We start from the raw sequence: 14,301 nt of genomic DNA on the forward strand, positions 1-14,301 counted from the left end.
GGAGAAAAGCAGAGTGATGCGCATTGTGTGGTACATGTATGCCAAGCTCAGAACAGCCCAACCCTGACAGTGTTGAAAGGGATTCAGACAAATGTAAAATGAGTGAAAAACAAAAGATTGATCTCCATGGAATTTATAGCTGTTACTCTCACACTGGATCCTAAAGGCTGGGATTGACATGGGGTACATGGGACTTGAAAGGTGTAGAGGTGCAGGACAGGGTGGTATATCTGCTTACTTCCTTTATGGTATTTATAACTGACTTTATATAAAATATTTCATAGTAAAACAATTCTCAGTGGAGAGTAAGTGCTGGGATGAGTAACTTAGGCCTTATTCTAGGACTTCAAGGAAGGAAGAGAGATGAGTGCAGATGGCAGAAGCTGGAGATAACCTTTTGGGGAAGTTGAAACTTAAGCTGAGTAAGGGAGAGTTTGTACTGAGTAGAGTCATTGGGCTGTCCCTGTGAGCGCCTGTGCCACTGTGTGTGTGTATTTTGCAAACTAGTAGGTCTCAAAGTGAGTAAACCATGTCGTTGGAGAGGCCTGGCTTCTATAGATTCTCAAGAAAATGTCATCCATCATAGGAACATATTCTGGATCCTAAGAATAGGGTATTTTGCTAACTTTGCAATTTCTTCAACTAGTAAGACTTCTCTACCCTAATCCCCACTGCCTCATACTTTTCATTTGTAAAGTATAGATTGCAGAGTGCTGGCTTCATTCCATCCCCATTCATTTAACAAATACATACAAATGTTAGTCAGCTTTATGAGGCTTCCATACAGCCAGATGACAGTTTCAGATGTAGAGTTGGGTGGTTTTGACAAGTGCACGCAGTTGGGTCACTGCCATCAAGACATGGGGCGCTCCCGTCACTTCCGGGGATTCGAGTCAATGCCCGTTCCTACCTCCAGTTCCTGACAACCTCTGATCTGCCCTCTGTTGTTACGATTTTGTCTTTTCCATAATTTAATATAAACAAAGCCATACAGTGTATGGTGTTTTGTTTCTGGCGTCTTTCACTTAGCATGATGTCTTGAGATGCAGCCATGTTGTTTGGTGTGTGGGTAAGTCATTCCTTCTGTTGCAGATGGACCGTGGTTTTGGGCCATTGTGAATAAAGCTGCAATGGACTTTATTGTACAAGCCTTTTTTTTTTTTTTTTTTTTTTTGAGATGGAGTTTTGCTCTTGTTGCCCAAGTTGGAGTGCAATGGCATGATCTCAGCTCACTGCAACCTCCACCTCCTGGATTCAAGCGATTCTCCTGCCTCAGCCTTCCAAGTAGCTGGGATTACAGGCACCCGCTACCATGCCCAACTAATTTTGTATTTTTAGTAGAGATGGGGTTTCACCATGTTAACCAGGCTGGTCTCAAACTCCTGACCTCAGGTGATCCGCCCACCTCGGCCACCCAAAGTGCTAGGATTATAGGCGTGAGCCACCATGCCTGGCCTATTGTACAAGTCTTTAACAAACACTGTTTTTATATTTCTACTGGATACCATGCTTGGCATCGGGTTCCAACTGAACAAAAAGTCATGGATGTGTTAGGTGTTTGAATTCTGTCTTTCTTATTTTATTAGGTACCTAGAAGGTGAAACTGGCCTGATGCTGTGATGGTCTAAATTTGGATAGTGAATTTCCTTTGCTAACACTAATAAGAAATAACACCAAGAAGAAAGGCGTTCATGTTTGTTCCCTTCCTCCCCAAGGCCTCTGGAGGAGCCTAAGGTGATCTCCGCCTTCTCTGGAAAGCAGGCCGGGAAGCACGTGGTGCACATCGCTTGTCGGAAGCACTTACAGCGCAGCCGTCACTGCCGAGGGGGAGCTGCACACCTGGGGCCATGGGAACTATGGCCGGCTGGGCCACAGTACATCTGGTCTGCATCAGTGGGAGCATGCAGCAGGAGGTGGCCTCTTACAGGACTTAATAAACGGCCGTCCTATCTGTTTGAAGGCTCCAGTGAGGACGAGGCCATTCCGATGCTGGTAGCTGGGCTTAAAGGACTGAAGGTTATCGATGTGGCGTGTGGGAGTGGGGACGCTCAAACCCTGGCTGTCACTGAGAACGGTACGTAGAGCTCTCGCCACCCTCGACAGGCCCTCGAGGACATGCATGGCAGCTTCCCTGGAGGAAGCCGCCCACCCTGTCGTCCAGTGGGTGTGGGGCTCAGTGTCATTGGTGGAGAGGCCCCGGTGGTTACTGGGCTTGTTTGCCTGGGGCCTGTCAGATGGTTCACAGCTGCCACCATCTCTATGTGAGCATTTTATCAACTATGCTGATACATGCAGTTGGGAACACATACAGTGGTACGGTTGACCAGCAGTCCGCACGGTGGCAACAGAAGCAGCAGGCAAATGGGAGGGTGGTCTGCAAGCGTCTGCAGTGTGCCGGGCCCCAGTTATGTGTTACGGAGGCAGTGGGCCTTTGGTTCTGTGAAGCAGTGAACATTGAGCCCAGGCTAGTAAGAGTCAGGACTTTGTTTTTCATGGAATGAAAACAAAAAGAAAACTCAGCTTTCCCTGTCTTTATTGTTTCTATATCAACCTCAAGTGTCATCTAGATTTCATTTGCTCAGTAGCCACCCTTGTAGTGTTAACTATGCACATGGGTGGTCTAGATTAGTGTGCATTTTTCATTATATTATTTTCAGTCATTTAAAATTTTTCATTAAAATGCAGAGTTGTTGTTATTTAAATGCATTTGTATTTTTTATGGCAAGTGTGGTCTTGGGGAGATGGTGACTATGGGAAATTGGGCAGAGGTGTTGACAAGAAAGTAGGGAAGAAGGGAAAAGGCAGTGAGAGGTAGGTACATCAGATCGACTCTTTAGGGTTCTCTCAGGGTGGGCAGCCTTTTTCTTAAAGGGCCAGATTGTATTTGAAGCAGGTGGACCTGACTGTGTTCCAACACCAGTGTCTTCACAGAAGCAGGCTTTGGGCTGCGTTCTATGGGGGGCTGTAGTTCGTTATGTCCTGGTTACTATATACATTCTTTGTGTGTTTGCTTCTTTACCAAGTGTGTTTGGAAGTGGGACTTTTAACTAAGACTTGCCAGTTCCTTTCTCCATTAGTTTTATTTTGAAGCATGTTAATATCTTGATGTCTAAGAGTTTTGTGTGCCCATATGGTATTTATTATTTTCTAGGCTTCTGAGATAAGTTGCAGAGTAAGAAGTTTACTGTGTCATTGAATGGTATTTGAATTTCACTTGCCTTCTTGTTTATATTCACCTCCATTAGTATAGGAAAGCTATGACAATTATTAGATACAGAAATCGTTTACTTTGAGGGTATTTAAATTACTGTTGAAAACACCTTTTGTTGTTGCTGATGTTAACTTATGGTAAGCTCCTAGGATAGAATTGTTCCCCTTACTGCAGTGTGTTTTTTCAGCTGAATTATTTTATATGTTGACATTTCTGTGAAACACCCTTTGTGTTGGTCATGTTAGATTTACCAGGAAAGAAAAATAGAATATTTTGCTGAGTGTTTAAATAGAAACAACGTTTTAAATAGTGATATCTCCTAACTCTGAGAGAACAATAGATTTCTTCTTAGGAAGCCTTCCTCAGTGAAGAGTGTGCTGTGCATTGTTGTATCTGGGATGGGAGAATGTGATCTAATGGTTAATTAAAAGCACCTTGTTTCTTTCGGAATGAAAATCTGAATGAGGAGGAGAAAAAAGAACAGATCCATTTCGTATCCCAGCATTATGATGTTTGTAGGCTGTGGGTCCTAACAAATTGTAGCTGACAAAATACAGGAGTTTTAATAACACACCCAAAGCAAATGATTGTGCTTAATATTAAAGCAACAGATTATCCTCAAGAAGTTAATATTAAAAGCTTTCTGACCTGAATGGCCTAGTGGAAATATCTTTTTAGGCCATTCAGGTCATAGGCTTGAAGCTGCATCTGCATCCCTCTTTCCTTGTAGGGAAGAAGGTGATTGATGTGGCTGCAGGCTCCACCCACTGCCTGGCTCTGACTGAGGACAGCGAGGTCCACAGCTGGAGGAGCAACGACCAGTGCCAGCACTTTGACACCTTGCGCGTGACCAAGCCAGAACCTGCAGCATTGCCAGGACTCGACGCCAAACACATAGTGGGAGTTACCTGTGGGCCTGCCCAGGTACTGAATATAGAGCTTGATTTGGTATTTTGGAGGATTTTGGTTTCCAGTTGTTCATTACCAGTATATAGGAAATACCACTGAGTTTTGTTTGTTGTTCTTGTGTCCTGCAGTAGTGCTAAACTCATTTATTATGAGCTTCATTGTAGTTTCCTTGGGTTTTCTTCATGGACAATTAAATGCTATCTGTATAGAGGGGCAGTTTCATTTCTTCCTTTCCAGTCTGCTTGCCTTTTATGTATTTTTCCCGGCCTGATTGCCCTGGCCAGGACTTGCAGTGTGAAGCTGAATAGGAGAGGTGACAGTGGGTGCCCTGCCTTGCTCCTGACTGTAGGGGAAAGCAGTTCAGTCTTTCACCATCAACTGTGATGTTAGCTGCGCATATTTATATAGGTGCCTTATTACCAGATTAAGGCAGTTTCTTTAATTCCCCCCCAATTTTTTTTTTTTTTTTTTTTTTTTTGAGACGGAGTCTCGCTCTATGCCCAGGCTGGCGTGCGCTGGCGTGATCTCGGCTCACTGCAAACTCCGCCTCCTGGGTTCACGCCATTCTCCTGCCTCAGCCTCCCGAGTAGCTGGGACTACAGGCACCTGCCACCGTGCTCAGCTACCTTTCTGTATTTTTAGTAGAGACGGGGTTTCACCGTGTTAGCCAGGATGCTCTCGATCTCCTGACCTTGTGATCTGCCTGCCTCGGCCTCCCAAAGTGCTGAGATTACAGGTGTGAGCCACCATGCCCGGCCTTAATTCCCCCTTTTAGAAGCTTTTGAAAAATCCTGAATGGGTGTTAAAATTTGTTAAATGCTTTCAATCCAAATGAAATGGTCATGCAGTTTTCCTTCTTTAGTGTGTTAGTGTGGTGTATTACATTGATGATTTTTACTTTCTTTTTCTTAAACTTTTTTTTTTTCTTTTTTAGAGATGGAGTTTCACTATGTTGCCCAGGCTGGTCTTGAAATCCTGAGCTCAAGTGATCTGCCTGCCTTGGCCTCCCAAAGTGCTGGGATTACAGGTGTGAGACACTATACCAGCCTGATTTTTAAATACTGACCAAGCCTTGTGTTACTGGGATAGGGATCACTTGGCCACAATTTACTACTCTATTTTTTTTGTTTTGAGACAGAATCTCACCCAGGCTGGAGTGCATTGGTGCAATCTCAGCTCTCTGCAACCTCTGCATCCTGGGTTCAAGCAATTCTCCTGCCTCAGCTTCCTGAGTAGCTGGGATTAGAGGTGTGCACCATCACACCTGGCTAATTTTGTTTGTTTGTTTGTTTGTTTGTTTGTTTTTAATAGAGATGGGGTTTCACCATGTTGGCCAGCCTGGTCTCCAACTCCTGACCTCAAGTGATCCACCCTCCTTGGCATCCCAAATTCCTATGATTATAGGCGTGAGCCACCGCGCCCAGCCCTATTCTGTTTCTGTATTGCTAAATTTGACTTGGTAACACGTTTTTGAGGATTTTTCTGTTGATGCTCATCAGGGATGTTGGTTTGCAGTTTTCTTTCTTTGTATTATACTATCTCGTCTGACTTTCTGTCAGGGGAAAGCTGACCTTATACAAAGTATTGGCATGTGTTCCCTCCTTTTCCATTTTCTATAAGGGATTGTGTAGAATTAGTGTTACTTCTTCTTTAAATGTTTTTGAATCCATCTGAACCTGAGATTTCTTTCTAAAAGATTATACGCCGGGCGCGGTGGCTCACGCCTATAATCCCAGCACGTTGGGAGGCCAAGGCAGGTGGATCACCAGAGGTCAGGAGTTTGAGACCAGCCTGGCTAACATGTTGAAACCTCGTTTCTACTAAAAATACAAAAAATTAGTCGAGCTTGGTGGCGTGTGCCTGTAATCCCAGCTACTCAGGAGGCTGAGGCAGGAGAATCACTTGAACCTGGGAGGCGGAGATTGCAGAGAGCTGAGATTGCACCAATGCACTCCAGCCTGGGTGACAGAGTGAGACTCCGGCTCAAAAAAAAAAAGAAAAGATTTTGCAAATTCAATTTATTTAACAGGTATAGAACTATTGAGGTGACCTGTTTGTTTCTAGGAGGATTTTCCTGGTTTGTGGCACTCAGACATTGCTTTATTTCATCTAAGTTGTCTGATTTTTACATGTCAAGTTTTCCTTAGCATTCTCTTGCTAATCATCTGAATTCTGTGGGGCCTGCAGTGATGTCCCTTCATTCATTCCTGATACTGATAATTTGTGTCTTTTCTGTTTTTTTCTTTGTCAGTTTTGCTAGAGTTTTTCAATTTTGTTGATCTTTTCAAAGAACAATCTGTAAGTTTCATTAATTTTTGGCTTGTTTTTTTGCTTTCAATCTCATTGGTTTTCTGCTTTTATCTTGTCATTTGTCCCTTTGGCTTGTTTTGTATTCACTTTGCTCTTTTTTAGTTTCTTAAGGTGGAAAGTTAGATTGCTGATTTAGACCTATCTTTTTTGTAATATATAATGATTTGATGCTATAAATTTTCCTCTAAGCAGTGCTTTAATTAAACCCACAAATTTTGATGCGTTTTCATTTATGTTCAAAGTATTTTCTAATTTCTTTTGAGAATTGTTCTTTGACCCATGGATTATTATCATTATTATTATTTTTCTTCAATACAGAGTTTCACTGTTGTTGCCCAGGCTGGAGTGCAATGGCATGATCTCGGCTCACTGCAATCTCTGTCTCCTGGGTTCAAGTGATTCTCCTGCCTCAGCCTCCTGATTAGGTGGGACTACAGGCACCCGCCACCATGCCTGGCTAATTGTTTTGTATTTTCAGTAGAGATGGGGTTTCTCCATGTTGGCCAGGCTGATCTTCAACTCCTGGCCTCAGGTGATCCCCCCAACTTGGCCTCCCACAGTGTTGGGATTACACGCATGAGCCACTGCGCCTGGCCTGACACATGGATTATTAAGTATGTTGTTTTATTTTGAAGTGTTTGCAGATTGTTCTATTAATGATTTCTAGTTTAATACCATTGTGATTGGAGAACAAACTGCATATGATTTCATTTCTTTTAAATTTGTTAAGACTTATGTGTCAGGATATGTTCTCTCTTAGTGAACATTCTGTATGTGCTTAAAAAGTACATGTATGGTCTGTGTATGTATGGTCTGTATATACATATATGTATACATATATGTATACATATACGTATAAAAAGTATATGTGTGGTCTGTTTGTGCTTAAAAAGTATGTGTATGGTCCAGCACTTTGGGAGGCCGAGGCGGGCAGATCACGAGGTCAGGAGATCGAGACCATCCTGGCTAACACGGTGAAACTCCGTCTCTACTAAAAATACAAAAAAAATTACCTGGGCGTGATGGCGGGCGCCTGTAGTCCCAGCTACTTGGGAGGCTGAGGCAGGAGAATGGCTTGAGCCCGGGAGGCGGAGCTTGCAGTGAACTGAGATCGCGCGACTGCACTCCAGCCTGGGCGACAGAGCTAGACTCCATCTCAAATAAAATAAAATAAAATAAAAGTATATGTAAAGTATATGTATGGCCGGGCACGGTGGCTCACGCCTGTAATCCCAGCACTTTGGGAGGCTGAGGCAGGTGGATCACGAGGTCAGGAGATCAAGATCATCCTGGCTAACATGGTGAAACCCCGTCTCTACTAAAAATACAAAAAAAAATTAGCCAGGCATGGTGGCGAGCACCTGTAGTCCCAGCTACTCAGGAGGCTGAGGTAGGAGGATGGCGTGAACCCGGGAGGCAGAGCTTGCAGTGGGCTGAGATTGCACCACTGCACTCTAGCCTGGACAACAGAGTGAGACTCTGTCTCAAAAAAGGAAAAAAGTATATGTATTTTGCTGTTGTTGGGTGAAGTGTTCTATAAATTAGATCCAGTTTATTGATGGTGTTCTACAGTTCTCCTAGATTTTTGCCGATTACTTGTTCTCTCACTATGAAAGGGAGTGTGTGTGTTATATGTGTCTTAACAATTCATTGTCCAGTTAGAGTTGCTGTTATACCACTTCAAGTGGATGGAGAGCCTCACTGCCATCCATTAATGTGCATTAATCATTTTGAGAGTGAAAAAATTTTTTTAAATGTTTTTACTTTTTTAGGTATGGCCAAGTGAGATGGGGCTAGTGAAATGGGCGCGAAAATTGGAAGCTGATAGTGTGTGAGCTAGACACCCATGAATGCTTTTTGACTGGGCAGTTAGAGGGATGATAGGTAATAACATAAGGCAGCTCCATCACACACGCTGGTGGCTCCTGTGGAACAGACCAGCAGCTGCATCTGGAGATTCATTTTAGATTGTTGCATGTTTCCTCTTAGAGCTGTGCTTGGTCATCGTGTTCTGAGTGGTCCATTGGCCTCCGTGTCCCTTTGGGGGTGGACATTTGCTCAGTGACTTTTCAGCAGCTGGATCTCCTGCTGCAGCAGGTGAGTGAGGGGATGGACGGCTCTGCGGACTGGCCGCCGCCCCATGAGAAAGAGTGCATGGCCGTGGCAACGCTGAATCTTCCACGACTTCAGGTATTTGTGATTTCCCTTCCTCTTGCTCCTTTTATAAGTTTCTTAGCAATTTGTAAGAAGGTTTATGTATTTTGAAGGCCTGTTGGGTGAAGTATTTTAAAGTAAGATTGTAATGCACTAATAATGGACGCAAGGCTTAAAAAACTTGATCTGTTTATTTTATGTTTGTCCTGGAAGTCAGCCTCGGCATGCAGGAAGAGTGTGTATGGATTGTGTTATTTTTGCTAGAATCATTAGTTTGTTGGCATTGTTACTGTTTTACTGTTGTTGCTTGTGGAGAAATGACTGGGTGAGATCACAGGTGATGGAGAGAGACAGCGCTCAGCTGAGACACCAGTGCTGGCCTGTCTCTCCTCTGTACTGTGAAAACCCTGCACCAAGAGGGTCCGGTCTTTGGTTTCCCTGGGCCACACTGGAAGAAGAATTGTCTTGGGCTACACATAAAATACACTAACGATAGCTGATGAGCTTAGAAAAAAATCCCAAAAATATCTCATGATGTTTTAAGAAATTTTACTTTGGGCCGCATTCAAAGCCGTCCTGGGCCCCGTGCTGCCCTCAGGCCATGGGTTGGACAAGCTTGATCTACTCAGTAAGCTTGGCTCCCAAAGCAATACCTTCCTTTCCTCACCATGAAGGTTATGGTTACGGTCAAAATAAAAGCTGCAAAAGTCTTCCTCCCTGGCAAAACTAAAGCTGAAGTGTTTGATCATCATCTTTTGTCTTTGTAATAAAACCCTCTAACTTAATGACAGGAACCACAGTTTTCTCGACATAGTAATTTTTCCCTTTTATTACAGTGGTTTCTGTGTAACAACCCGTCATGTCCCTCTTCCAGCCCCTCCCCTTTTTGCCCTGCTTCTAGAATGTACAGAACTGAGTGTAGTGTTTAGTTGCAGTAATGAACTGAGCAGAGGTCTGAAGTGTGCTTCTCTAGTCCTCTGTAGCACGCGTTTATCACCATACCTGTGGCATCCTGGCATTTGCGTGGGTGCACCCCAGGTGTTTGCTGCCCCTCCTGGTTTTCAGTGATGTTTCTGTTCTGGTCGGTGCTGTGGGGCGTGGCCTCGTGTATGTCTTAGGCTGTCGAGGTGTCCCAGCATATGGTTTTGCATTTGCCTCTCCGGGGTCCTGAGGGTTCTGTAGGTTTCACAGACTCTAGGTGAGTGTCGGTGGTCATTTCCTGACCTGTGATATCTATACCTAGATGAGTGGTGTGCTTTTGATTTCACTTCTACTCCCAGGGCAGGGCCGGATCTCTGATTTCTCGTGGGGCCTCTTGCTACCCAGAGCCTGGGACGGGCAGTGTGTTGCCCCCTGGCTGTGGTTGGCTGGCAGGCAGGTGATCCTGAGTGGCTCCCAGCCTTCTGCAGGAAGCTCGGGTTCAGTGGGTCGTTGTATGCATTCCCGTGTGGGAGGTTGTGCTGAAGCCTGGTGGCTTGGCTCTGCTTTCAGAGCCCGGAACGTCTTGATTCCTGCTGTGTGTGCCCATGTGAATTTCGGTTTTGCACTTGAGGAGTTTCCTTGTGTACTCTCAGCTCCACAATCTAATTTTTAGCAGCTTTTTTTTTTTTTTAAGACAGAGTGTCACTTTGTCACCCTAGTTGGAATGCAGTGGTGCAGTCTTGGCCTGCCAGGTTCAAGTGATTCTCCTGCCTCAGCCTCCCAAGTAGCTGGGACTACAGGTGTGTACCATCACACCTGGCTGATTTTTTTATAGAGATGGGGTTTCATCATGTTGGCCAGGCTGGTCTTGAACTCCTGATCTCAAGTAATCTTCCCACCTTGGCCTCCCAAAGTGCTGGGATTACAGGCATGAGCCACCGCCTGTGGCAGCTTTTGTGGTTACATTGTAGCCATTATTTGTGTTTGGTGCAGATGGTTGGGGTGGGGTGGAGGTTGCTGTTGCTAGTTGTTTAGCTCTTCTGCTGATCTTGAGCTTTTCCATGTATGTGTTCATAGTGGGGTTACAAAAATTCCCCTAGAAAATACTTCAACTATTGTGGGTAAGAATTTTTTTAGTCCAGTTTTTAAAAATACATAAGCTGAGAAGTTATTTTGTCTATTTAAATAATACTTCAAATTGAGTTTTATTCGGTGTTTAATAAGACTTTGAAATTCACTCATTTTTAGGGGTTCTAAGTGAAAATTGTTTTTCTCCTTTCAGTTGCATGCTGCCATTAGTCACCAGGTTCACCCGGAATTCCTTGGTTTAGGTCTGGGCAGCGTCCTCCTGAACAGCCTGAAGCAGACGGTGGTGACCCTGGCCAGCAGCACAGGCATGCTGAGCACCGTGCATTCAGCCTCCCAGGCCATGCTGCAGAGCGGCTGGTCCGTGCTGCTGCCCACTGCCGAGAAGCAGGCCCGGGCGCTCTCTGCTCTCCTGCCCTGCGCAGGTGGGCTCGGGGAAGGAACAGGAGACGGCATGGGTCAGGGTGCTGGGAGGGGATGGCGTTTCACTCAAATTGGCACACACTTTCTAGTTCAGTTTCAGGCAATGAAGTGAACATAAGTCCAGGTCGTCGATTCATGATTGATCTTCTGGTGGGCAGCTTGATGGCTGCTGGAGGGTTGGAGTCAGCCTTACACGCAGCCATTACTGCGGAGATCCAGGTATGGCCTTGGAGGCACACGTGACCTGGTGGTGCGCTGAGATCGGAAATACCACACTCACACATGTGAAGAATAACTGAAAACAGTAAAACACTCAACTTTTATCATATCCAAGTATTTTCTTAAATTAAAATTCTTTTATGTGCTAATTTTAAAAATTATTGAGATGATTTAATTGTGATAAAATACTGCATGTTGCCTGTTTCAGTGAAGTTAACAGATAACCTGTTACTCAGGTAGACCATTCCCGTCACCCGGAAAGATCCCTATGCCCTTGGCACTTGCAGCCAGGATACGCCCCTGCCCTCAGATGAGATGCATTTCGCCTGCTCTGAGTGTCGCAGCAATATAACTGTATAGTATGCACTCTTTCCTGCCTGGCCTTGGAGAATGATTTTCAGATTCACTCACTGATGTGTCTATTGTGACTTCGTTTTTATTATTGGGAAGTTTTCCATTTTCTGGGTGTAGTACTCTTTGTTAGTTCATTCTCCTATTGAAGGACATTAAATTGTTTTTGGTTTTTGTTTTCTTTTTTTTTTTTTTTTTTTTTGAGACAGGGTCTTGCTCTGTCACCCAGGCTGTATACAGTGACCTGATCTTGGCTCACTGCAGCCTTGTCCTCCTAGGCTCACATGATCCTCCCACCTCAGCCTCCTATGTTGCAGGGACCACAGGCATGTCACCATGCCGGGCTAGTTTTTTGATTTTTTTTTGTAGAGACAAGGTGTTACTGTGTTTCACAGGCTGGTCTCCAACTCCTGGGCTCGGGATCCCCCCACCTTGGCCTCCCAAAGTGTTGGGATTACAAGCGTGAGCCACCACGCCCAGGCTTTCTTGTTTTTGGCCGTGTAGAGCTGCCACGATTGTGCTGTGAACAAGTACTTTAGTGAACATATGTCCTCCCTTTGGGTAAACACTTGGAGTGGAATTTGTTAGGTTCTGGGGTCAGTGTGTGTTCATAGTTTCCCAAAGTGGCTCTGCCATTTACATTTGAGCCAGGACTTCTGTGTGTGAGAATTCTAGCTCCTTCTTGTCCTTGCAGAGCAGCTGGATGCTGCATGTGTGGGGCAGATCACATTGGGTTTTGTGAGAGCCAGTATGCAGGGTTAAGGATTTTAGGGACTTCACAGAAGGAGGCTGGAGAGCATCAGCAGAGGCAGCCTGGACCTTGGATCTGTAAACAGAAGACACTGTTTGAAACTGCACAACTGAGTTGGGGTTTCCAACAGGGCAGGTGGAGGCCTGTGGGTAGGTGTGTGCGGCAGCCACAGAGGCTGGGATAGCTTGGCATTGGGGTCAGGGCTCAGCCAGCCTGTGTGTCTTCACACCTGCTAATGAGATCACTTGGAAACAATTTCTGTTTATGAATTACAGGATATTGAAGCCAAGAAAGAAGCACAGAAGGAAAAAGAAATTGATGAACAGGAAGCAAATGCCTCAGCATTTCATAGAAGCAGGACTCCATTGGATAAAGACCTTATTAATACGGGGATCTGTGAGTCTTCTGGCAAACATTGTTTGCCTCTGGTTCAGCTCAAACAACAGCATCTTAGGTAAATCGTATTAGCTGTATTGTATTGTGTTTTATTTATTTACTTTTTTTTGTATTTTTGAGACAGAGTTTCGCTCTTGTTGCCCAGGCCAGAGTGCGGTGGCGCGATCTTGACTCACCGCAACCTCCGCCTCCCAGGTTCAAGTAATTCTCCTGCCTCAGCCTCTCGAGCAGCTGGGATTACTGGCGTGCGCCGCCACGCCCCACTAATTTTGTAGTTTTAGTAGAGATGGGGTTTCTTCATGTTGGTCAGGCTGGTCTTGAACTCCCGACCTCAGGTGATCCACCCACCTTGGCCTCCCAAAATGTTCGGATTATAGGCATTAGCCACCACGCCTGGCCTCTTTATTTTACTTACTAACTTTTTTTTTTTTTTTTTTTTGTGACGGAGTCTCTCTCTATCGTCCAGGCTGGAGTGCAGTGTCAACGATCTTGGCTCACTGCAACCTCCACCTCCTGGGTTCAAGCTATTCTCCTGCCTCAGCCTCCCGAGTAGCTGGGACTAGAGGTGTCTGCAAACACACCTGCCTGATTTTTGTGTTTTTAGTAGAGATGGGGTTTTACCATATTGGTCAGGCTGGTCTCAAACTCCTGACCTCAGGTGATCCACCTGCCTTGGCCTCTCCAGATGTTGGGATTACAGGCGTTAGCCACTGTGCCTGGCCTGTATTGAATTTTAATAGGTGATTATTGGTTTTCATATTAAGATAGTGAAATCCAGCACGAGGATCTCAAAACTTTGTTTGATGATTGAAGGAATATTCTGAAAATTACCTAGTATAGATTTTAGGGTAAAGAGCAGACCCTTTTAAATATAGGTGAGAGGAGAAGTTGGAGGGCATGATGATGTTCAAAAGTTTTTCCAGAAGAGAAATTGGGTGTGCAGTAAACCTGTAAAAAGATTCTTGCTAATAAGCAGGTGGATGTAAATGAAAATCATCATGGAAGGTTATTTTTAAAACTGGTTGTATCATTGCCTCACTTCATATATTACAGAGTTATACATACTACTTTGTAAGATAACTTTTCTTTTCAAAACCAAAGTCAATGTGAAAGAATGGTGAGCATTGTTTTGGAAGGCCCGACTAGGAGGAGGTGGGAAGAAGTCAGACTCAGCCTGTGAACAGAGACTAACTTTGGCAGAAGCCAAAACAGTCAGACAGTGTTGTCTAAAATGATCATTCAAGAAGAGCGAAAAAACAAGGTGATTTGTGAAAGAGATTTCTTAGAAAATGAAACACATTTGTACCTCTGTTTAATAAAAATCTGCTTTTTGTCACATCATGCTCCTGGTTTTTTGTTTCTACACATATAGAAAGCAGAGCCCTGGCAGGTTGGATCAGGCAGCTGAGCACAGAGCAGGGAGCCCTGGGCAGTGGCCGCAGCTCTCAGCTGGCCTGTTCATGGGGGGCATGGTGCATCTGCGGCGTGGGGTGGGCCTGCGGCGTGCGGGGGGCCTGCGGCGTGGGGTGCGTTTGCGGCGTGGGGTGGGCCTGTGTCGTGGGGTGGGCCT

General features: G+C 44.9%; 1 protein-coding gene across 15 annotated transcripts in view; it reads left to right on the forward strand.

Annotated features, from left to right (window-relative positions):
- The window catches only part of LOC129050251 (E3 ubiquitin-protein ligase HERC2-like), a 39,782-nt gene extending 25,715 nt beyond the window's left edge, over positions 1-14,067 (forward strand). For 11 of the 15 annotated variants that reach the window (XM_054532031.2, XM_063716371.1, XM_054532035.2 and 8 more), the window contains 4 exons: positions 1,716-2,074; positions 3,942-4,135; positions 8,420-8,620; positions 10,788-11,382. In XM_054532031.2, coding sequence (XP_054388006.1) covers positions 1,716-2,074; positions 3,942-4,135; positions 8,420-8,620; positions 10,788-11,126 — 1,093 coding nt within the window. In that variant the 3' untranslated portion in view covers positions 11,127-11,382. Of the gene's footprint in view, positions 1-1,715; positions 2,075-3,941; positions 4,136-8,419; positions 8,621-10,787; positions 11,383-12,610 lie in introns of those variants that run through there. The other 4 variants (XM_054532042.2, XM_063716372.1, XM_054532046.2 and 1 more) reach the window with 4 other exon arrangements.
- Positions 14,068-14,301: the final 234 nt, after the last annotated feature.

The sequence above is a fragment of the Pongo abelii genome, chromosome 16 (genome assembly GCF_028885655.2).
Source record: "Pongo abelii isolate AG06213 chromosome 16, NHGRI_mPonAbe1-v2.0_pri, whole genome shotgun sequence".
Classification (NCBI taxonomy): domain Eukaryota; kingdom Metazoa; phylum Chordata; class Mammalia; order Primates; family Hominidae; genus Pongo; species Pongo abelii.